Source organism: Emys orbicularis, chromosome 10, assembly GCF_028017835.1.
Source record: "Emys orbicularis isolate rEmyOrb1 chromosome 10, rEmyOrb1.hap1, whole genome shotgun sequence".
In the NCBI taxonomy this organism is placed as follows: Eukaryota; Metazoa; Chordata; order Testudines; family Emydidae; genus Emys; species Emys orbicularis.
The window spans coordinates 42,158,024-42,182,144 of NC_088692.1; the positions used below are offsets into that span (position 1 = coordinate 42,158,024).

Below are 24,121 nucleotides of genomic sequence, written 5' to 3' on the forward strand. Positions count from 1 at the left end.
CCCGAGCCCGAGCTGGGCATCCCAGCCCCAACGCGCTCCCACCTGCGAGGCTGCATCCCAGCCGCGGGCTCCCTCTCTGGCCGGGCTGGAGCAGAGAAGTACTGCGTGCATGGCCCGGGCCTTGCCCCCAGGCTCAGGGGGGCCTCCACCCCGCTCCCATCCGGACCCGGCGAGGCTGCGGGAGGCGCTGCAGCGCGGGCCCTTCCCGGGGGGAGGGAGCTCAGGCTCCCGAGAGCTGCTGCTGCACGCCGAGAAACTTTCCCCTGCGCTCCACGGTGGGGAGGCAGCCCCGGCTGCATGGACCACTGGCGGGGGGGCTCCTTGCACGGCCGGGGTGGAGGGGGGAGACTGAGGCTCTGCCAGAGCCGCGGGGGATGCTTGGAGGAGGGAGAAGCGGCCGCAGGTCCCGTCCCCCCCGCACCCCCAGTTGGCTGCAGAGACGCCACCGCTCTGCAGCAGCACTGGGGGGAGGAGGAGTTGCAATCCGCAGGCTGCAGCGAGCTGACACCCCAAGAGGAGAGAGGGGCAGTGGGTAGGGTTATCATACGTCCGTATTTTCCGGACGTTTTTATATATTTAAAAAATCCTCCCGGAGGATGATTAACAACTAAAAAGCCGGACATGTCCCGGAAAATACGGATATATGGTAACCCTAGGAATCGGTCCACATTAGCAGCTGTCCCGCCCACTCGCAGCCATGCATGGAGTGAGTACTGCAGGCAGCTTGCCCAGCGGCACCTCCCCTCTCTGCCAATGGGGACCTGGAGCAGAAATGGGGCAGTGAATTAGGCCTCTTAACTGTAAGTTAAAGTCTTTTCTGAGAGGCTCAACCCCCAAATGCTGATGGAGCTTTGGAAAGCTCAGGCCTGGATCCAGACCCAACATGCATGGCCTCAGGCTCATTATCTCTCTGAGAAGCTCTGTCTCTGGGAGGGCCGGGTGTTCTCAGAATGATCACCAGAGGGCAGGGCAGGAGGCGGCTGCACAGGGAAAGGGACTCACTACAGGCCAGAAACAGGAAGAGGGGTTATTTTCCCTTCTCAGAAATCGAAACTTACCAGCCAGAACCTGCTGAAGCAATTACTCAGCAAAGGAGTGCCCAGATCCCGCAGGTACAGTTCTGATAGAGGCAGGGCCTCGTGGACTATGGCTCTCTTGTCCCAGGGGAGCCCAGGCAGCCTGCAGACCCAGGTGAGCTTATTGCGATGGTCGGATCTTCCTGAGGGACTGGCTGGGATGTTTAGTGACATCTGCTACATGCAAAAGGAAAACGAGGAGCAGCAAGATGTGTAGGAGGCGGGGAGATGCCTGAGGACCCCGCCTCCCCACTGCAGGTGGTACTGCGTCCAGGACACATGGGAGGTTAGCATGACAATAGTGACCATGCAGCAGGGGAAGTGGCTGGGCAAAGGGGGAATAAGGCATCAAAGGGGGCAGGGGAAGTGAGAGACAACCTGGAAGTGGGGAGGATCTCACAGCTCTGTGGAGTCTCCTGCTTGCAGCTGGGGGTGCCTGCCAGTTACCCAGCTCCGCCCAGGACTTTTGTGGGCTGCTTCTTCAGCATGCCCTTGTGGAGAAGAAGGGTGGCCCAGTGGTTTGAGTGCTAGCCTGTGTATCAGGAGACTTGGGTTCTATTCCTGGTGCCCACCACAGGTTCCCCATGGGACCTTAGCAAGTTGCTTGACAAAGCCCTGGCTGGGATGATTTAGTTGAGGATTGGTTAGGGTGACCAGATGACAAAGATGAAATATCGGGACGCGGGGGCGGAGCAAAAGGGAAAAAAAACTGCCGGAGTGTCCCCCCGCTGCCAGTGGCACAGCCCCATCTCGCTCCCCCATCCCCTCGCTTCCGGGCCCAGCCTGGGCTCCGAGCTGCCCGGCAGGGCGCTGCTCTGCGCTGGGGGATGCGGGAGCGGGGTCAGATGCGCCCCCAGTCACCTGGGCCTGTGGTTCAGCCCCTCTTCTTCCTCTTCCTCCATCCTGGGCTCGAGCTCCGCACGCCACGCCCCGGGCAGGCTGGAGCCGGCGCCTGAGGCGGGCCTGGCAGAGACAAGGAGCCGGTTGCTCGTCGCAGCTCCTGCCCCGCAGTGCTGCAGCCCGCCCCCGCGGGGGTCAAGGCCTTTGCCCGGTCACCCCTGACCCTGTGTGCCTTGGCCGGGCTCCTACTCCTGCCCCTGCCCTTCCCGCAGCCTTTGGGAGCTCCTTTGTGTGGAGGTGCTGGCTGCTTTGCACTCAGGTCCTGAGCTGAGCCCCCCCCATCTCCCTCCTGGGGGAGCAGCCCCCTTGCCCACCTGGTGCCGGAGCTCGCACTCACCAGCTCTACTAAGGCCACCCCCTCCCTCCAGGCTTGCGCTGCCATACAGCTGATCAGCAAGCCTGGGAGGGAGGAGGAATGCCGCATGCTTGGGGAAGAGGCGGGGCCAGGGCGGGGATTTGGGGAGGGATCCAATGGGCAAAGGAGGGGGCGGGGGGCAGAGTCGGGGCGGGGGGCGGGCGAGAGCCCCTCCAGGCTCTGCCTGTGCGCTGGAGCGGAGGGCAAAATTGCTTGTTTGTGATGTTTACGGGACAAACAAGCAACAGTCCTGATAAAATCGGGATGTCTGGTCACCCTAGGATTGGTCCTGCTTTGAGCAGGGGGTTGGACTAGATGACCTCCTGAGGTCCCTTCCAACCCTGATATTCTATGACTCAGGCCCAGATCCTCAAAGGTAGGGAGGTGCCTAACTCCCATTGACTCTAGGGGGAGTTCAGAGCCTATTTGAGCATCTGTGCCACAGTTTCCCATCTGTACAATGGACATAACTGATCCCCCACCTCACCATTGTAAGTGTGAGTGCCTCAATGGTTGTGAGGAATTGTTATAACAGGGGTGCAATAAGTACCTTAGAGAGATGGAACAAGGCTGGGCAGATGCATCTACAGTGGGGGAGGGAGCGTCAGCCCAGAGTCACCAAGCAGCACTCCCTCTTAGCCCTGCCAGAAGAGAGACAGCTTGGTGGGGAGGGGGTAATGTACACCCTGGGGGGTGAAAAGTGAGGTGAGAGAGAAGGGGGGGAAGAGACAGATGTAGGAGAGGGAGGGGTTTCTTGGGATGATACCCAGCTGAGAAAGTAAAAGGTACTTTTCCTCTGTCTCCTCCATGCCATGCCCCCTATGCTGAGGCTGGGATAGGGGGTGACATAGGGTCACCTCACACCCCCAAGAGCATGCGACTTGCTCTGTGCCACCAGAGCAGCAGTGGGAAAGCACCCTCAATGGGGTCCAGGACCTGGCCCATCAAGTTGCCTGCATATAGCATGTGTTGCCTCCCTCGCTGGGCTGCAAAACAGAGCCATACAGCACTGGTAACCCCAGGCCTCAATCTCTCTCCTTTCCAAAGGCGATGGAGGAAGAATTCCAGTTCCTGCTCTGCCAGGGATGCTGGAAAGAACCCAGAAATCCTAAGCTCCTGTCCTGCCTTCACACCTTGTGCGCCAACTGCCTGGAAGAGAACAAGCCTGTTGGCCAGTGCCCCATCTGCCGCGCTCCCATCCCACAAGCCAGTGGGATCCCAGACCAGGACAACCTGCTCTTCGCCAATCTGCAGGCCAAGCTGAGCACCTACCAGAAGATCGTCAAAGGCAATGACCTGGTCTGTGACAACTGTGGGCAAGAGGGAGAGTTCTGGTGCTCTGACTGCGAGGAGTTCCTTTGTGTCAAGTGCTTTGAGACCCACCAGAGGTATCTAAAGCGAGAGAGCCATGAGGCCAAGGCGGTGAGGGATCTCAAGGTGGGATCTGCCAGGGAGTTTCTTGTTGGTTCCAGGAAGTTCAGTAACGTGTCCTGTCCCAATCCAACCCATGCAAACCAGATGCTGAGGTAATGTTCACAACCTGATCTGTTTTCCGTGCAGTTGCACCCAAAGTCTCTTTCCAGGACCAGCTTTCTTTTTCATATGTAGGCAAAACAGTTCCTCAGCCCAGCCTGGGCTCCAGCTCCCAGCCCCGTGCCTTGGTCAGTCCTTCCTGCTTCAGGGCCTGTTGCAGGATTCTTCTGTCCGCACTTAGCTGAGCACCACCTCCCACCGCTCTCGTCCCAGAGGCTCCCATTCCCCAGCAGGTTCCCACTGCCACCCCTCCAGGGGACTCGCTCTGCTCCTGCTCCCCCTTCCCTCTTGACAGCCTGGCTCTTCACAGCCCCAGCTGCTGCCCTGCCCTGCCCTCTTAACTGGCCAAGCTGGGAGCACCTGTTCTAGCACAGGGCACTGGATCTACATCATTTAAAGGGGCCCACCACCCTGTGGCAGTCACTGTTGGGTGACAAATCATATTGGGCCAGCTGGTATCAATGGGCCTCGCCTCTTTAACTGCAGTGATTTACCCCAGCTGGGATCTGGTCCATTTTCTTTAGCAAGCAGACGCAGATTGGCAAAGAGGAAGTCGGAGGGAGGAATGAGAATGTCAACGCAGAGCTGTTCAGTCAGTCATAGGAGGGAGAGGTGGCTGGGAATCAGGCAGGCTCTCTCCTAGTTAAGGATGTTGCTGGGGGAGTGGGTTGTGGGAAGAGAAGGGGTGCTCTGCCTGGGGAATGATCTGAACTCCCCAGCAGGGAGCAATATAAGGAGGGAAGAAATGAAGGCCTTTATCTGAACTGTCAGTTGAAACCCAGCACAGCCAGACATCCCAAGTCACTCACTGCCGGGCATAATGGCTCTACTATTCGATATCCTTGGCCACTTTCCCATACTTCCCTTAGACGAAGGAGGACTGGCTCTGGGAAGGGTTTGATAAGGCCACCAGCAGAATGGGGTAAGAGTCGTTTAAATGACTGCTCTAAATTGTACTTTCATCAACAGCATCTACTGCAGAGACTGCCAAAAACCGATCTGCTGCATCTGTGCCCTGCTGGACAGCCGGCACACAGGCAAGCACTGTGATATCAAGGTGGAAATCCAGCAGAGGCAGCAGGAGCTGGGGAGCGTGAGCGAAGAGCTGAAGAAGAAGGAGGAACTCTTCCAAGATGCCTATTGTAATCTGAAGAGCAAAGCTGACCACCTGGACCAGGTGAGGAATGAAACCCAGGAGCTGATCCGAAAGAGAGTTGAGCAGATGGTGCAGCTGATCCGAGAGAAGGAGCAGGAGCTGCTGGAGATGGTGGAGGGGCAGCACCACCTGGGGAACGAGGAGCTGGAGGGGAAGCTGCAGCAGACAGAAGCCGTGCTCAAGAGGATGGGGGCCAGCAAGCAGCTGGTGGAGAAGATGCATCTCTATGCGTCGGACCAGGAGGTGATGGACCTGCACTCCTTCATCAAGGGGTCACTGGAGGAGCTCAGGAAGCTGCAGCCCCTGGCCGTGGGAGCCAGTGTCCAGGCTGGAGGCTTCGCCAAGTGTAAAGCCAGACTCCAGGCTCTGTTTGAAAGAGTGACTGGGGAGAGAGGTAAGACACTTTCACAGACTTGACACATGTCTGTGAGGTGGTGGTTGTGGTCGTTACCTCTGGCTACCGCCAGCATGGGATGGAGTGGGGCTGGTGACCCTTTCACGTGTGACTGCATGATGGAGCTTTTAATTGCTCTTTTAGTGTTGTAAGTTGGGTCAGTTTGAAGAGTGAGGATGGAGCATATTGCCTCAGAGGGAGGGAGGGAGGTAGGCGGGCGGGCAGACGTCAAAATAGAAGATGAGCATCAATTCTACAGCCTGTCTGTGAAATGCCCTGGCCTGTGTTATGCAGGTAACCAGACTAGATGATCATCATGGTCTCTTCTGGCCTATGAATTAGTGATCACTAAGGCTGGCAATTAATTGCAGTTAACTCACGCGATTAACTCAAAAAAATTAATCACGATTTAAAAAAATTAATCGTGATTAATTGCACTGTTAAACAATAGAATACCAATTGAAATTTATTAAATATTTTTGGATGTTTTTCTACATTTTCAAATATATTGTTTTCTATTACAACATAGAATACAGTATACAGTGCTCACTTTATATTATTTTTATTACAAATATTTTCACTGTAAAAATGATAAAAGAAATAGTATTTTTCAACTCACCTCATACAAGTACTGTAATGCAATATCTTTATTGTGAAAGTGTAAATTACAAATGTAGGTTTTTCATTTGTTACATAACTGCACTCAAAAGCAAAACAATGTAAAACTTTAGAGTCTACAAGTCCACTCAGTCCTACTTCTTGTTCAGTGAATTGCTAAGAAAAACAAGTTTGTATACATTTATGAGAGATACTGCTGCATGCTTCTGATTTACGATGTCACCTGAAAGTGAAAACAGGCGTTTGCATGGCACTTTTGTAACCGACATTGCAAGGTATTTACGTTCCAAATATGCTAAACATTCATATGCCCCTTCATGCTTCGGTCACCATCCCAGAGGTCATGCTTTCATGCTGATGATGCTCGTTAAAAAAATGTATTAATTACATTTGTGACTGAACTTCTTGGGGGAGAATTGTATGTCTCCTGTTCCGTTTTACCCCCATTCTGCCATATATTTCATGTTATAGCAATCTCAGATGATGACCCAGCACATGTTCATTTTAAGAACACTTTCACAGCAGATTTGACAAAACGCAAAGAAGGTACCAATGTGAGATTTCTAAAAATAGCTACAGCACTCGACCCAAGGTTTAAGAATCTGAAGTGCCATCCAAAATTTGAGAGGGACGAGGTGTGGAGCATGCTTTCAGAAGTCTTAAAAGAGCAATACTCAGATGTGGAAACTACAGAACCCGAAACACCAAAAAAAAATAAAAAATCCTTCTGCTGGTGGCATCTGTCTCAGAGGATGAAAATTAACATGCGTTGGTCCACTCTGCTTTGGATCGTTATTGAGCAGAACCCATTATCAGCATGGGCACGTGTCCTCTGGAAGCATGGTGTTGAAGCATGAAGGGACATATGAATCTTTAGAGCATCTGGCACGTAAATATCTTGCGACACCAGCTACAATAGTGCCATGCGAACGCCTGTTCTCACTTTCAGGTGATGTTGTAAACAAGAAGCGGACAGCATTATCTCCTGCAAATTGTAACCTAACTTGTTTGTCTGAGTGATTGACTGAAGTAGGACTGAGTGGACTTGTAGGCTGTAAAGCTTTGTTTTTGAATGCAGTTATTTTTGTGTACATAATTCTACATTTGTAAGTTCAACTTTCATGATAAAGAGATTGCACTACAGTACTTGTAATGGGGGAATTGAAAAATACTATTTCTTTTGTTTTTTTACAGTGCAAATATTTGTAATAAAAATATAAAGTGAGCACTATATACTTTGTATTCTGTGTTGTAATTGAAATCAATATATTTGAAAATGTAGAAAACATCCAAAAATATTTAAATAAATGGTATTCTGTTATTGTTTATCAGCGTGATTAATCACGATTAATTTTTTTTAATCGCTTGACAGCCCTAGTGATCACCCAGTTTCCCCACACCATCAACATTATCTGCTTACCATGGTCATTCACTAGAGTAGGCTGAATAGTAAAAGAAAGGATTTGCCAATATTTCCTCTAACCCAAACATTAAGCTGCATTCACTGGCTGGTGAGGGCGCATTATCTGTGAGCATCTGAAAAATAGCTGGGTGTTTGACAGCCCTGAACTTCCACTCTAATGAATTGTTGTCTGAAAAACAGTGCTGGAAAGAGGGAAGTTCCTTACTTGTTATACTCAGTTATTCAATCAGGGAGTGAAAAGGGTTAGGTGAATAATCATACAGCAAGAATCATGAACAGTGACTAGTCAAAGTGAAACATTGGTGAACAATCTGTGATCTGAAATGTGTTTGTCCAGACTCTTCAGTGAGTACTGATGAATAGCAAAGATACTGCTGGTTCTGGAATGACTTGCTAAGCAAAAATAAGGGCTAAGGCCAGAGTCTTCAGGCATGAGTGCTCTCCTTTGGTTGCACTGAATGTGATGCCAGTTTTCAAGATGTCAGTTTGGCTGTATAAGGGCTTCAGAAAATACACACTGAGCACTGCCCACTAGGGATGGGTCTTGGCCCCTCTCCAGGGGAGTGTGTTTAACCCACTGGTAGGTGGGTGTGACAAAGCCTCTATCTATGCCCAGTGCACAGGAGATATGTCTGTTACAGCTCCAGTTAGTGAACTCATGCTTTTAGCTCTGGCGGTTCCTGGTTCAATCCCAATGTGTTGGTCAAGATAACAGCAGTCACAAGTGCTCAGAAAGGGGCAGTCTGGCCAGGAAGTAGTAGCCACCTGGTGTATGGGCAGCAGCAGGGATGCTACTGGACATAGCCACTTTACCATATGATGAAAGAAGAGTGTACTGGGGGGAGAGACCTTCCCGCTTGGTTGGGCAGGAAGGGAGGCACATAGGGATGAGACATATGTAGGCAGACAGCACAGTTGGGGACCCTGGTGCAAAGGAACAATTGGGCTTGATTACATGCACTGTTATGTCTCACACTCCGCATGGGAGCCACGCATTGCTGCCTCGACCTCCATGAGCAGCAGCACTGATTAGACACTGGCCTCGGAGTCTAAACGAAGCAGCATAGCTGTGCAGCAGATGGCACTAGCTCTAAGGCAGACATGCAGCATCACTGCAATAAATGTGGCATGTGTGGTGGTCCGTCGTGGGCTAGCTGGTCGGGGGCACAGGGGCTCAATGTCCCCACCCAGAATGCGGCTTTGCTGGAGGGCATGCTTTGAGACACCACAATGGGCATTGGGAGATTGGGCACCACTGGCATAGCCTGCAACTCTGTTCATCCTTCCTCTTGGGGTCCAGGGCACAGAGCTGGGGGCAGGCATTTCAAGGAGGTCCTCAGAAGACCCCTGCTGTAGCCAACTGGAAAGAGACTGCCCCACATGGCTGGGGTTTCCAGGAAGGAATCTCCACCTAATCTACTCTCCTCCCCCGTCCACAGTGCTACTACCTGTGCGAGCAGATGCCCGTGAACCCTACGATCTGCTCTGTTGAATTGGTCCCTGGTCCCATGGAGCAGGCAGCCCTTCAGCTCCTGATTCTCCCTCCTATGTCCCCCTCCCACAGGTATCTCTGCTCCCCAACGGGCTCCCCCGTCGGAGGACAAGAGCACTGTGACACTCAGCCTTGAGCCTCTGCATCCTCCAGAGGCTTCCCACCAGCAGAGACACCTCCCTGCCAATGACAGTGAAGGGCTGTTCTCCCATGAGGACCCCATGTGTCCCCCCAGCTCCCAGGCTGAGCCCCGCCCACCCGAGGATGGAGAAGGAGATGTCTGTCCAGCTAACCGGGGTGATGGCTCTGCAGTGCTACCGACCACTCCACCAGCCCAGGCACGAAGGAATGGGGAGGAGGAGAACGCCTCCAGGCAGCTCGCAAGTGCTGAGGTGGAAATCCCGAGTGTCCGTGGGGGGATACAGGGCCCGCTGGCCTCCAAGCATGGGGATTTAGCGGCCCGGCCCAGGGCCAGTGTGAGCCAGGCAGACCGCCTCCTGGTGTTAGGCAGCAGCATCCTGAAAGGACAGCAAAGCACAAACAGGCACCTGCTGTCAATGTTGCGTGGGGTCACGTCCATCTCCCGCTCCCTCCACACCCTCACCTCGGCCTTGATCCCCTTTCTGCAGGAGACCACTAGCTGGTGGCAAGCCATGCAGCAGCCTCCTCCAGCCCCTCCCGGCCCAGGGAGCCCACCCCTCCCTGAGACCATGGGCTTGTCAGTACCATCACTGCCCTCGGACCTGCTGGACCTGTTCCTTCCTGACACCCCAGAGGGCAGTGTCTACCTGCTCCCAGCAGCACCCATTGCCCATCTCTCCAGCAGCCACTCCATCTCCCCTCCTCCCCGGGCATCCACCTCCTCCACCAAACCACCTGTCCAACCCCAGCCTGTTCACTCCTGCAAACAGGCAGGAGAGGAGGCTGGGACAGGAACCGGCACATCGATGGATCATGGCAGAGGCAAGCGACACAAGCGCAGAAGCCAGGGCCTGACTACAGCTGCTTCCAAAAAGAAGAAGTATTAATGTTCCCCTTACTGGTCCTCTCGATTTCCTGGTGCTTTGATAATTGCCAGAGTTGGACGCTGCATGTTTCCTTTCCCCTTATGTCCCTGAAAAGCGAATGTCACTAAGGAGAAAGGATGGCCTTGTGTATAAGGAAGACTAAGGTGACCTGGGCTCAGTTCTCTCTGGGCGAGCCTGGGCATTGCACCTAATCTCTCTGTGCCTTAGTTCCTCCTCAGTACAGAGGGGATAACAGCACTGCCTTTGTCAGTCTTTTGGGGCAGAGACGGTCGTTCACCATGTGTTTGTACAGCACCTAGCATCAAGGGGCCTCTGCATAACACTAGTACTACAATGACGTCATCTCAGTGTTCTGCTGGAATCAGCTTCCGTGCCAGTATCCGAGTTACAATGGAGCGTGAGCAAGACCTCTCCTTAGATTACTGCAGGAATCAGAATAGTCATCTCATCAAAAAGCCATGAGGGAAATAACCGTTCCTGACCCTAGGAGAGAGGTGGCAGCCAAGGCCTAGCACATGCAGCCACCAGCCCCTGGGGCAGGAGTGACAGATGGACACAGCAGGTCAACCCCCAAACCCAGTGGGCTGCCTCATCCTGGTGGATTGTCTAGTCAGGCTGGAAGCTGTTCAGACCGGGACTGTTTCTCATTATGTGTCTGCATAGCATGCAGCAACTACCCCTGACAGGTTCCTGAGGCTCTGTCTGTCTGTCACCCTTGTATAGCCTGGCAGGCCAGTGAAGTCTTGCTGGATTGAATTGTAGGTGTGTCTCTGCATCCATCGATAGGTTTTAAAGCCAGGAGGACCATTATGGTCATCTAGTCTGACCTGCCTGTATAACACAGGCCAGAGAACCCACCGGGGTCCTGCAGCCAGTCCAAAGCTTATGGTTGAGCTGGAGTGTATATTTTAGACAGACATCCATCCAGTCTCAGTGTAAAGACTTCATGGGGTGAGAATCCACTGTCTCCTTTGGTAAGTTCTTCCAATGGTCAGTTACCCTCCCTGTTAAAATCTGCCCCTTATCTCTAGGCTGGGTTTATGCACCATCAGCTTCTGGCCACTGGACTTTTGGATTCCCCTTCACCCTCCGCACCTCCTCCTCTCCTCCTTTGTGTGCCTCAGCAGCCTCTTGTGGCCTTGAGAGAGGGGCCATATGGCTCCTTCCCCTCAGGGCCCTCACTGCCTGATGGGGAAGTTCCCCCTTCCCTTACACCTAGCCCCACCTATTCCTTTCTCATGAGTTCCCTAATACATGCTCGCCTGCTGTCTCCCTCCGTGTGTGAGTGCGTGAGGATGTGTGTTCTCTCTGCCTGCCCCTCCCAGGTCCCGTGTGCAGCCCCGATCCTGCAATGTGTTAGTTGGGCCTTGTGAGCAGTGAGTAGGCTGCTCTGCCAGTGTGCCATGGCTGCTTAATCCAGGGAGCGGCTGTGTGAGGCAAGTGGATTAAGTGGGGCCGGCTGACTCAGTCAGAGCAGCAGCACATGTTCAGGCATGTAGGACAGTTGCTAGGGCTTTTGAATAATGGCAGCTGATATGCCATGGCCATTCACCCCATGCAGCTCCAGTGTACCGTGAATTTGAGTCCTGCCCTTGGCAGCTTTCTGAGAATGCGTTGTGCATATTAGTTGCTCTCTGCCTGCATTCTGCAGGGGCTCCTACCAGCAATTTTGGGAGGCAGCTTTGCCTAGTAGATAGAGCACTGGACTAGGATTCAAGAGACCTGGCTCTATTACTGGCCCTACCCCCAGCCTGCTGGGTGATCTTGAACAAATCACATCGCCACTCTGTGCCTCAGTTTCCCCATCTTTAAAACAGGGAGAATGACACTTCTTTTGCAAAGCTCTTTGAGATGTACTACTGAAAACTGTTATATTAGAGCTAGGTTTTGTTATTAGCCAGAACTGCTGTTCCCATGCATGCCAATGGTGGTTCGGCCTGTTACTTAACTCATTCTTTTTTGTTCTTTCTAGAAGCTGCCCCAGATAATTCCAGCAAGGTAAGACAGTTTTGTGCTTGTTCTGACAGAGGTGGGGATCAGCCCATGCAGCATTCCCTGCACCTGTGGCAGGAATCCAAGCTCAGTTCCCAGGATCATTGGCTGGAATGGAGGGTTGGTTGATATACATGCTCCTCTTGCCTTGTCTTGTTTTTAATACAGCAATTTTAATCTAAGGTCCGATTGTTCCCTCAGTTCCATCCCTTTGCTCTGCCTCAAGGTTCGATCGCACATACATATTGGTGGACACGTAAACCAATAAAATATTAATCTCTAGCTCTTATTCTCAGGTGGTTGGTTGGGTGAACTGGGCTGACAGCACCATCCAATGGTGATGCTCCAGGATATAGCACCCAATAGTGGGGGTTCTAGGTGCTGCTTCGTCTTGTGGCATTATTGCCCTATGGTGAGAGTCCAAGGGGCTGCTTCGGCTCACGGCGTTATCGCCCCGTGGCTGGGAGTACAATGGGACACTTCGCCTCATGGCGTTATCATCCTGTGGTGATAGTCTAAGGGGCGACTTCGCCTCGTGTCATTATCGTCCTGTGGTGAGAGTTCAAGGGGCTGCTTCACCTTGTGGCGTTATCGCCGTGTTGTGAGAGTTCAAGGGGCCTCTTTTCCTCATGATGTTATCGCCCTGTGGTGAGAGTCTGGAGGGTAAGGGAACCAGGGCCCACTCTACTCCACCACGTTCTGACTCTACTCCACCACGTTCTGACCCGGGGCCCTTTAAAACCAGGTAGCCTAGCACAGAGCTCAGGCCCAATATCTCTAAGCTCATACCCTGGGTTGCTTCCTGCCCTCATCTCATTTCCTCCAGCATCATCTCTGGGGTATCTCTCGTGATCGCACTGGTCCATCTGGGGCAGCTCCTCCGCTGGTAATAGCAAGTCATCCGCTTTGGTTCCCACGGCCGACTGACTAGGCGGCTCGGCCCCAGCAGCTGGGAGTCCTGGCGGTTTCCTGGGAGGAGACTGCAGCACACAGCTGCTCTCCTCCTCAGTGAGCCCAGACTGCGTTGTGCTGCTCCCTTTTGAATCATAGAATATCAGGATTGGAAGGGACCTCAGGAGGTCATCTAGTCCAACCCCCTGCTCAAAGCAGGACCAATCCCCAGACAGATTTTTGCCCCAGATCCCTAAATGGTCCCCTCAAGGATTGAACTCACAACCCTGGGTTAAGCAGGCCAATGCTCAAACCACTGAGCTATCCCTCCTCCTCCCCAGGGGGGGATACTATCTCTACTGGGAGCATGCCCAGAAAGGATGAGGGGGCGTGGCCTCTTGGGCCCAAAGCAGATTGTTAACCCTCACCTTGCCAGTGTGGGGTTGATACACCCTGTCAGACTTATCTAGCACTTTTCATCAGTAGATCTCAAAAGAACTTTACAAAGGAGATCAGTAGCATTATCACCAATGGGACTGCTGATGTGAGTAAGAACTCACCAACATGAGGAAGGGCTGCAGGAAGGGCCTCACTGTCCTCCTTGCCCTTCCCATGCCACCCCTAACCCCGCCACCTTACATGATAGGGTGTAGGAAAGACATTGAGCCTTGAGGCATCAAAACACAGGCCATGTAAATATTCCAGATTCTAATGTTAGCAAATGCTTGGGATGTACAGGTGCATATGTACGGTTCCCTAACTGAGACTTGGCAAGGGGATTTTGTTGTGTCTTTGGCTCTTTACTCAACATATGTAATATAAAGGAAGCACATGGGTACGGTGTCTCCAAATGAGCATGTTTACTAGACATCTCTTACATGCATGGCCTCCCTACGTATATAGACCGCTGTTCTGAAGCCATCAGGACCCTGTCAGAAGCAGAGAAGAAAGTGAGGGTCACTAATGGGCTCACAAACTATTTAATGGATTCCAGTCAGCATGGATTCACCAAGGGGAAGTCGTGCCTGACTAACCTAATTGCCTTCTATGAGGAGATAACTGGCTCTGTGGATGAGGGGAAAGCAGTGGATGTGTTATTCCTTGACTTTAGCAAAGCTTTTGATACGGTCTCCCACAGTATTCTTGCCACCAAGTTAAAGAAGTATGGGCTGGATGAATGGACTGTAAGGTGGATAGAAAGCTGGCTAGATCGTTGGGCTCAACGGGTAGTGATCAATGGCTCCATGTCTAGTTGGCAGCCGGTTTCAAGCGGAGTGCCCCAAGGGTCGGTCCTGGGGCCGGTTTTGTTTAATATCTTTATTAATGATCTGGAGGATGGTGTGGACTGCACTCTCAGCAAGTTTGCAGATGACACTAAACTGGGAGGCGTGGTAGATACGCTGGAGGGTAGGGATCAGATACAGAGGGACCTAGACAAATTAGAGGATTGGGCCAAAAGAAACCTGATGAGGTTCAACAAGGACAAGTGCAGAGTCCTGCACTTAGGACGGAAGAATCCTATGCACTGCTACAGACTAGGGACCGAATGGCTAGGTAGCAGTTCTGCAGAAAAGGACCTAGGGGTCACAGTGGACGAGAAGCTGGATATGAGTCAACAGTGTGCTCTTGTTGCCAAGAAGGCTAATGGCATTTTGGGCTGTATAAGTAGGGGCATTGCCAGCAGATCGAGGGACGTGATCGTTCCCCTTTATGTGACATTGGTGAGGCCTCATCTGGAGTACTGTGTCCAGTTTTGGGCCCCACACTACAAGAAGGATGTGGAAATATTGGAAAGAGTCCAGCGGAGGGCAACAAAAATGATTAGGGGTCTGGAGCACATGACTTATGAGGAGAGGCTGAGGGAACTGGGATTGTTTAGTCTCCAGAAGAGAAGAATGAGGGGGGATTTGATAGCTGCTTTTAACTACCTGAGGGGGGGTTCCAAAGAGGATGGAGCTTGGCTGTTCTCAGTGGTGGCAGATGACAGAACAAGGAGCAATGGTCTCAAGTTGCAGTGGGGGAGGTCTAGGTTGGATATTAGGAAACACTATTTCACTAGGAGGGTGGTGAAGCACTGGAATGCTTTACCTAGGGAGGTGGTGGAATCTCCTTCCTTGGAGGTTTTTAAGGCCCGGCTTGTCAAAGCCCTGGCTGGGATGATTTAGTTGGGAATTGGTCCTGCTTTGAGCAGGGGGTTGGACTAGATGACCTCCTGAGGTCCCTTCCAACCCTGGTATTCTATGATTCTAAGGGGATGGGGGAATTGGAAATGTATTTGGGGTGCCGGGAGGATGAAGTGACTTGCTGAGAACAGAGACAGAGGAGCGAGTAAGCAGATGTAAGTTCTCCTTATGTCAGAATTTCCTGATGCGAGGGTTTAAATTGCCAACTTCAGTTTCAATTAACAAAGTTATTTGTACTGAATTACCTTGGGGTTTTTTCCCCCAAAGAGAAAAATAATACTGCTATTGGCACTGACTATGACTTGGGTGCTGCTCCCTTCTCCATCCACTGGCGGGTGGAGGCAGAAGGAGCCACCCATTTTCCACATTTCTGGGGTCATCTCCAAGAACTGAGAACATCCACTGCTGTCTATCCATCCATCCATCACCCATTGTTATGGTATGTCAGGGCCTTTCCTATTATGTATCCCAAATTGTGTAAAATACATATGTCTAGCCTCCACATTAAGTAACCTAGAGCCACGCCATCTCCAAAGACCCTTTCATACATATTCCCAAGCAGAAAATGATGAGCTGTCAAGGATCTGTTTCCATTGTTTAGGCCCCGTCGTTGTCTTTACCAGCGAAGAGGAAAGGAGTCCAAACTGAGGTCCCTGCGAAGGTGATCAAGACTGAAGCTGATGCAGGCAAATGGGAGCAATCAGCAAGGAAGCACCAGCAGAATTTGCTGGAACAACCGGGGACCAGCTCCTCAACAGCAAGCAGCTCTTCATGTGTGACTGACAGCTTCAGTGCAGCCAAAGTAGCTGACTTGCTGGAAAATAACATCTACGAACCATGTGAGCCAGGTAGGCAGAGATGATCACTTTGACCATCTACATCAGTGAATCCACAAAGAGATTCCTGAAATAAATGTGGGCCCTGTGAGACCTCATCTAGAGTACTGTGTGCAATTCTGGTCTCCCAGGTTTAAGAAAGATGAATTCAGACTGGAACAAGTGCAGAGAAGAGTTACTAGGATGATCCTAGGAATGGAAAACCCACCTTATGAGAGGAGACTCAAAGAGTTTGTCTTGTTTAACCTAACCAAAAGAAGGTGGAGGGGAGATATGATTGCTCTTGATAAATACATCAATAGGGATAAATACCTGGGAGGGAGAGGAGTTATTTAAGTTAAGGGCCAATGTGGGCACAAGAACAAATGGATATAAACTGGCCAACAATAAATTTAAGCTTGAAATTAGATGAAGGTTTCTAACCAACAGAGGAGTGAAGTTTTGGAACAGCCTTCCAAGGGGAACAGTAGGGGCAAAAAACCTAACCAGCTTCAAGACTGAGCTTGATAAGTTTATGAAGGGGATGGTATGATGGGACTGCCTACAATGGCATGTAACTGATATGCGACTGCTAGCAGCAAATATCTCCAATGGCTGGTGATGGGACACTAGATGGGGAGGGCTCTGAGTTACTACAGAGAATTCTTTCCCAGGTATCTGCCTCATGGGTCTTGCTGACATGGTCAGAGTCTAACTGATTGCCATATTTGGGGTCAGGAAGGAATTTTCCCCAGATCAGATTGGCCGAGACCCTGTAGGTTTTCGTCTTCCTCTGCAGCATGGGGAACGGTCACTTGCAGGTTTAAACTTGTGTAAATGGTGGATTCTCTGTAACTTGAAGTCTTTAAATCATGATTTGAGGGCTTCAGTAACTCAGCGAAAGGTTAGGGGTCTATTACAGGAGTGGGTGGGTGAGATTCTGTGGCTTGCAATGTGCAGGAGGTCAGACTAGATGACCATGATGGTCCCTTCTGACCTTAGTCTGAGTCTATTAGAGGTACATCTGGTGGACAGTTAGAAAAGTACCTCCTCTGATTCCCTACAGATTTCCTAAAGGGATGGTCACTTTATGATCTTGTTCAAGATCTTATTCACAGAACCAAATGAGTTGTATATATTTGCTGATCCTATTCCCTTTTAACTGCACTGGATTTAATTCCATTCATGTTTCTACACTGTGTTGTATTAGCCCCAGCAAAGCCCCATAAATAAACACATGCAGCCCCGGACACACACAGACACAAGCCTAGGGTTATGTGCTGAATGCCCGACATGGCACAGTGACACAGGGCATTATCATACAGCTGATTCCACATGTATCTTCATGTATTCCACAGCTGACTGGTTCTGCTCTGATGCCCCAGCATGCACCAGACTGTGAAGTTGCAGCTACCAGTCGCAGGCCATGGAGACCTAAAACAAACAAATGAAAAAGCAAACTTGCAGTGGGCAAATGCCTCCCTTGACCTCAGGATACTCCATACCTAACCTGAGCTGGGTCCTACAGTGGAAGAAAGTTTCTCCCAGTTACCTTATCTGGCCTGTGTTATACAGAAGGTCAGACTAGTTAATCTAATGGTTCCTTCTGTCCTTAAACTATGAATTCAAGTTGCTAGCTAGGAGTGAAAATTTCCAGGGCACCTAAAGAAGTTAGGTGCACAACTTCCATTGATGCCTAACTTCCTTAAGATGCCTTTGAAAATCTCAGGCAATTTTTTGTTATAATTAATATTATTAGCCCTAAGTTTTTCCACTCTCTCCACCAGAGAATTTTGGCATATACTGGGTGTGAATAACGAGGGACTGTTGCTTGGTGCAGAATTGCTCTCTTTCTTCTCTTTCCCCAGGCAATGTATGCATCTCGATGCACACCAAGTGCCAGCTTACTTTCTCAGTTACCCCCATGTAACCATCAGAAAACCCAGTTTAAGTGAGAGTAAAATCAATCCCCCAACTTGGGTGTTTGTTCAGATTCTGGTAGCCTGGTCTTAGAATCATAGAATATCAGGGTTGGAAGGGACCTCAGGAGGTCATCTAGTCCAACCCCCTGCTCAAAGCAGGACCAATCCCCAACTAAATCATCCCAGCCAGGGCTTTGTCAAGCCTGACCTTAAAAACCTCTAAGGAAGGAGATTCCACCACCTCCCTGGGTAACCCATTCCAGTGCTTCACCACCCTCCTAGTGAAAAAGTTTTTCCTAATATCCAACCTAAACCTCCCCCACTGCAACTTGAGACCATTACTCCTTGTTCTGTCATCTGCTACCACTGAGAACAGTCTAGATCCATCCTCTTTGGAACCCCCTTTCAGGTAAAAAGCGACAAAGAGTCCTGTGGCACCTTATAGACTAACAGACGTATTGGAGCATAAGCATTCGTGGGTGAATACTCACTTCGTCAGATGCATGTAGTGGAAATTTCCAGAGGCAGGTATAAATATGCAGGCAAGAATCAGTCTAGAGATACGAGGTTAGTTCAATCAGAGAGGATGAGGCCCTCTTCTAGCAGTTGAGGTGTGAACACCAAGGGAGGAGAAACTGCTTTTGTAGTTGGCTAGCCATTCACAGGCTTTGTTTAATCCTGAACTGACGGTGTCAAATTTGCAAATGAACTGAAGCTCAGCAGTTTCTCTTTGAAGTCTGGACCTGAAGGTTTTTTGCTGCAGGATGGCTACCTTTAAATCTGCTATTGTGTGTCCAGGGAGATTGAAGTGTTCTCCTATAGGTTTTTGTATATTGCCATTCCTAATATCTGACTTGTGTCCATTTATCCTTTTACGTAAGGATTGTCCAGGTAGTTGAAAGCAGCTATCAAATCCCCCCTCATTCTTCTCTTCTGCAGACTAAACAATCCCAGTTCCCTCAGCCTCTCCTCATAAGTCATGTGCTCCAGCCCCCTAATCATTTTTGTTGCCCTCTGCTGGACTCTTTCCAGTTTTTCCACATCCTTCTTGTAGTGTGGGGCCCAAAACTGGACACAGTACTCCAGATGAGGCCTCACCAATGTTGAATAGAGGGGAATGATCACTTCTCTTGATCTGCTGGCAATGCCCCTACCAATACAGCCCAAAATGCCGGCTGCCAACTAGATATGGAGCCATTGATCACTACCCGTTGAGCCCGACAATCCAGCCAGCTTTCTATCCACCTTATAGTCCATTCATCTAGCCCATACTTCTTTAACTTGCTGGCAAGAATACTGTGGGAGACCGTATCAAAAGCTTTGCTAAAGTCAAGGAATAACACGTCCACTGCTTTCCCGTCATCCACAGAGCCAGTTATCTCATCATAGAAGGCAATTAGGTTAGTCAGGCATGACTTGCCCTTGGTGAATCCATGCTGACTGTTCCTGATCACTTTCCTCTCCTCTAAGTGCTTCAGAATTGATTCCTTGAGAACCTGCTCCATGATTTTTCCAGGGACTGAGGTGAGGCTGACTGGCCTGTAGTTCCCCAGATCCTTCTCCTTCCCTTTTCTAAAGATGGGCGCTACATTAGCCCTTTTCCAGTCATCCGGGACCTCCCCCGATCGCCATGAGTTTTCAAAAATAATGGCCAATGGCTCTGCAATCACATCTGCTAACTCCTTTAGCACCTTCGGATGCAGCGCATCCAGCCCCATGGACTTGTGCTCATCCAGCTTTTCTAAATAGTCCTGAACCACTTCTTTCTTCACAGAGGGCTGGTCACCTCCTCCCCATGGTGTGCTGCCCATTGCTGTAGTCTGGGAGCTGACCTTGTTCGTGAAGACAGGGGCAAAAAAAGCATTGAGTACATGAGCTTTTTCCACATCCTCTGTCACTAGGTTGCCTCCCTCATTCAGTAAGGGGCCCACACTTTCCTTGACTTTCTTCTTGTTGCTAACATACCTGAAGAAACCCTTCCTGTTACTCTTAACATCTCTTGCTAGCTGCAACTCCAAGTGTAATTTAGCCTTCCTGATTTCACTCCTGCATGCCTGAGCAATATTTTTATACTCCTCCCTGGTCATTTGTCCAATCTTCCACTTCTTGTAAGCTTCTTTTTTGTGCTTAAGATCAGCAAGGATTTCACTGTTAAGCCAAGCTGGTCACCTGCCATATTTACTATTCTTTCTACACATCGGGATGGTTTGTTCCTGCAAGCTCAATAAGGATTCTTTAAAATACAGCCAGCTCTCCTGGACTCCTTTCCCCCTCATGTTATTCTCCCAGGTGATCCTGCCCATCAGTTCCCTGAGGGAGTCAAAGTCTGCTTTTTTGAAGTCCAGGGTCCGTATTCTGCTGCTCTCCTTTCTTCCTTGTGTCAGGATCCTGAACTCGACCATCTCATGGTCACTGCCTCCCAGGTTCCCATCGACTTTTGCTTCCCCTACTAATTCTTCCCGGTTTGTGAGCAGCAGGTCAAGAAGAGCTCTGCCCCTAGTTGGTTCCTCCAGCACTTGCACCAGGAAATTGTCCCCTACACTTTCCAAAAACTTGCTGGATTGTCTGTGCACCACTGTATTGCTCTCCCAGCGGATGTCAGGGTGATTGACGTCTCCCATGAGAACCAGAGCCTGTGATCTAGTAACTTCTGTTAATTCTGCACCCCCCTTCCCTTGCTATGTGTAGGGAAAAACTTCCATAGAAAGAGAGATTGAAAAGATCGGGACTCTTCACCTTAGAGCGGAGATGAATGAGAGGGGATGTGACACAGACATACATAATCATGAATGGGATGGAGAAAGTAGATGGGGGCTGCTATTCACCCATTCTCATAATACAAGAACAAGGGGACAGTCAGGGAAGTTAGAAGCAGCAAAATTGAAATCCATATAAATATTCAGTCTTTCTTTTGAATCCTGCTAAGATCTTGGTTTCAATGATCGCCTCTGGCAGTGAGTTCCACAGGCTAATTGTACACCATGTGAAAAAGGAAGGTCACCTATCACACACACCACTCCCTAGTCTCGCACACACACCCCTGCAGTCCCTGGCACACTCAGAGACCTTCAGGGGTCTGATGTGCCTTTTCGTCTCTTGCAGATGATCCCTGTTTGGACAGCTCTGAAGGGGATGACAGTGATGAAGAGTCAACAGTGAGTGCGGCATAATGCCCAAGAGCACCTATGGCATCACAACATCCAGGGCAGATGCTGGGAGACTGAGAGCAACCTCCAGTATGATCTGTCTCAGCTGGAACATACCAGACACTGTCTGTACATGTGGTGTAGGGCGCTCAGCATTTAGACTGATTTTTCAAAGGAGATTTGATGCCCCTGGCCAGATTGGCAGAGATATTTAAGCACCTAACGATGCAGAGAGGCACCTAATGGGATTTACCAAAGCACTTAAGGGTTTGTCTTCCCTGCAGAGTTAACCTGGGCTCTTCCCTTGGTGTTGCCCCAACCCCCATCCTGTCCACACACAAAACACCCTTACTGAGTTTAGCGGTGCTTTACACCCAGGCTAGCTTGCCCAGCTTGGGAGTGGGGGTAGAGCCCAGGTGTTGCTTTCACTGAGGTGGGTAACCCATCTGCTTTGCAGTGAGGATGCAGCTAAACCACTCCAGTGCTGATAGTCCTCCACTGCCTTCCCACAATCCCCTTGTGCCCAGAAGGATAAAGCAGGTCTTCCCCAATTCTCTGGGAAGAATCCTAGAGCAGCTTAGCTCACTGCTGTGTTAAGAACCATCGGTCCCACAGCCCTAGGGACACACACGGGGGAGCACAGCACCCATGAGGACACAGTAACCCAGGCAGGGCTTTGCTGCTCACATCCGGGCTAGGCTAACCCAGGAGCTCAGCCCTGGGTGCCGATCATCCGAATGAACTCTGCAGCGAAGACAGAATCTTAGTAAGTTTGCAGTGCCTCAGCCCATTCTGGGGGAACTAGAGGTCATGAATTTCCAGAGCTGTTGCTCTGGCATCTTTAGGAGCTTTTGACAACAAGTCACCATTTCCTTCCCCAGGACTCTAGTCGGCCAGACGACATCAACAGCGTCAATTGTGAGAGCAGCGAGGGAGACCTCCTGGCCTTTCCTGCCGGCAGCCCGAAGGAACTCGACACGAGACAAGCATCACTGCTCTTCTTCGACCTCAAGTTCTTGAGTAAGATCCTGAGAATTTCTGTTTCAAAGGCAAATGTGAATCCTGCCTGCAAATCATTGGGGCGAGATCACTGCACTTAGCAACAGCCCTATCGGGGGAGAGGGGGGCAGGCCAGATGTCATGGGGCTTCCTGGTCATGCTGGGGAAAGTATAATCTGCCATGTCCCTATTAGGGTGCAATATGCTCCCCAGCATGGCGAGGCAGCTCTGCCATTGGGAGGAGCACCAAGTCCATGAGGACATGAATATTTTTATGTAAGGATGGTCAGGTGCAAGTGGCCAGTGCACCTTCCACATGGTCATGCAGGGCTATAGGTTAATGGCCACAGGACTTCCTGGAGCAGCCATTCCCTTTCAGAAGTGACAGATTCGAGGGAGGAAGCACCTGCTTTTCAAGCACCTCAGATGCCCCATCATAGCAGCGTCAGAGAGACACCTTTCCCCTTTCCCAGGAACACGATGCTACAGAGATAGCAGTTGATACTCTAAATGGGAAGAGTTAGTTGAAGCATCCCTGATGCAGCAAGCTATACTTGGATGTCAGACATTGGTGACCTGCTTGGAGAAGGCTATGAGGAGAATTGGAATGGGCCAGATCCCCAGTTGCTGTTAATAGTTGTAGCTCCATTGACGTCCATAGTTACACCAGGTGAGGAGCTCACTCAATGTTCTAGTTTCCCTCGACTAATTCTGTTTTTCACTCCCAGCAGCGAATAAGGTCCTTCAGCTGGCTGTGGTGGACGAAGAAAAGAGCTTTACCATCTTGATTCAGCCACTGAAATCTTTGCCTGGCTTGATCTCAAAAGGTGGCGTCTGTGAGATTGGTGTGAAGACCTTATTCCGCTACCTCTGCTCTGTCCACAAACCCATCTTAGCAGGGTATGACCTCTGGTCACCAGCCCTTCCTGTCCTGTTTCAATCCCTGGATCTCCTTAGCAAGAAAGAGGAGTTTAGTGCAGCTGTCTTTGGTTTCCTAGACATCTTGCCCCTGATTAAAGAGAAGATCCCCAAGGCTGGGAGTTACAAACTGAAGAACCTGGCCAACACTTACATTTGGCGGCAGCTCAGTGATGATAGCCCCCTGGATAATGCAAAGGCCCTAAGGGATCTGTGTACAGTTCTGGAGGTTGATCCAGTGGAGGACCCGAGGCCTGTGCTCACCTGCTCTAATCTGGAATGTTATGCTTCCCTTCAGCCATTGCTGAATGAGAAACTTCTCACTAAGCCTTCGGTGCAGATGCTGTCCATGCACAACATGACCCTTTCCAAGCTCCACACCTTATACGTGAGGGACCCTGAGAAAGGGCTGCAGAAGTTCTGCAGATTCTTCAATTCTCGGCTGCAGAGCTCTGAGAAGAAAATCCGAAAGCTAAGTAAGATCAAAGCCCATTTCCAAAGCCCACAGCCATCAGCTGGGCACCAAGCAGCAGCAGCAAATGAACTGCCACAAGCAATAAAGACTGAGCCAGACTACTGAAGTACATCCACAGCTCAGACAAATATATCTGTGTATGGCACCTCAGGTATGAGGCTGAGCAGCAACATTCAGCTCTCAGGTCCAGACTCCACCAGAATTCAAGAAGTTTAGATTCACCATTTTCAGTTTGGCACATTATCTAGAGCAGGGCCTGTTAAAAGCTCACGTATAGATCTGAACTACGAATTTCAGGGATGCTTGGATCAGGTGTTCTGGTGCGGGGGGGGGCTCTCTCTCTCTCTCATATACAAAACTTTGTTAAGATGAAGTGCTTAGGGCACTAGCCTAGGGAGACATGGTTCAAGACCCTGCTCCACCACAGACCTCCTGTGTGACCTGGGGCAACTCATGTAGCCACACTCTGCCTTAGTTTCTCATCTGCACAATAGGGAAAATAGCCCTGCCCTGCCTCGCTGGAGTGTTAGGAGGCAGTGGTTATATCCTATGGGACCAAATAAGTACCCAAGATAGACCGCAGTCAGGGTTGCAGGGCCATATCAGTGGCTTGAGGACATACTGCCTGTCAGGAATGTTAGAGTTAAAGTCCCTCAAGCATTAAACCCCCCAAAGGTGCAGAATTAAGGGTGCTACTCTGAGCAGGACTCCTGGTAGTAATAACACTGCAATCTGACCATACATGGTTTCCACCAGTGCTGCCATCAATGGAGCTGCACCAGTAGTTATGGGACCTAATTTTCTT

General features: G+C 50.5%; 1 protein-coding gene across 1 annotated transcript; it reads left to right on the forward strand.

The window, feature by feature from the left end:
* Window positions 1-1,146: 1,146 nt before the first annotated feature.
* Window positions 1,147-23,421, forward strand: LOC135884766 (protein PML-like). The gene is made up of 8 exons (XM_065412308.1): window positions 1,147-1,191; window positions 3,379-3,857; window positions 4,834-5,414; window positions 11,948-11,973; window positions 15,643-15,889; window positions 20,881-20,933; window positions 21,806-21,944; window positions 22,652-23,421. The coding sequence occupies exons 1-8, from the start codon at window positions 1,147-1,149 to the stop codon at window positions 23,419-23,421; spliced, it is 2,340 nt and encodes a 779-aa protein (XP_065268380.1).
* Window positions 23,422-24,121: the final 700 nt, after the last annotated feature.

Excerpts from the sequence above, each read along its gene's own strand:
- LOC135884766 (XM_065412308.1), top strand. The coding sequence starts at position 1,147 with ATGGCTCTCTTGTCCCAGGGGAGCCCAGGCAGCCTGCAGACCCAG. Across the intron at positions 11,974-15,642 it reads CCCCAGATAATTCCAGCAAG|GCCCCGTCGTTGTCTTTACC; the intron begins GTAAGACAGTTT and ends TCCATTGTTTAG. Across the intron at positions 20,934-21,805 it reads ACAGTGATGAAGAGTCAACA|GACTCTAGTCGGCCAGACGA; the intron begins GTGAGTGCGGCA and ends TTCCTTCCCCAG.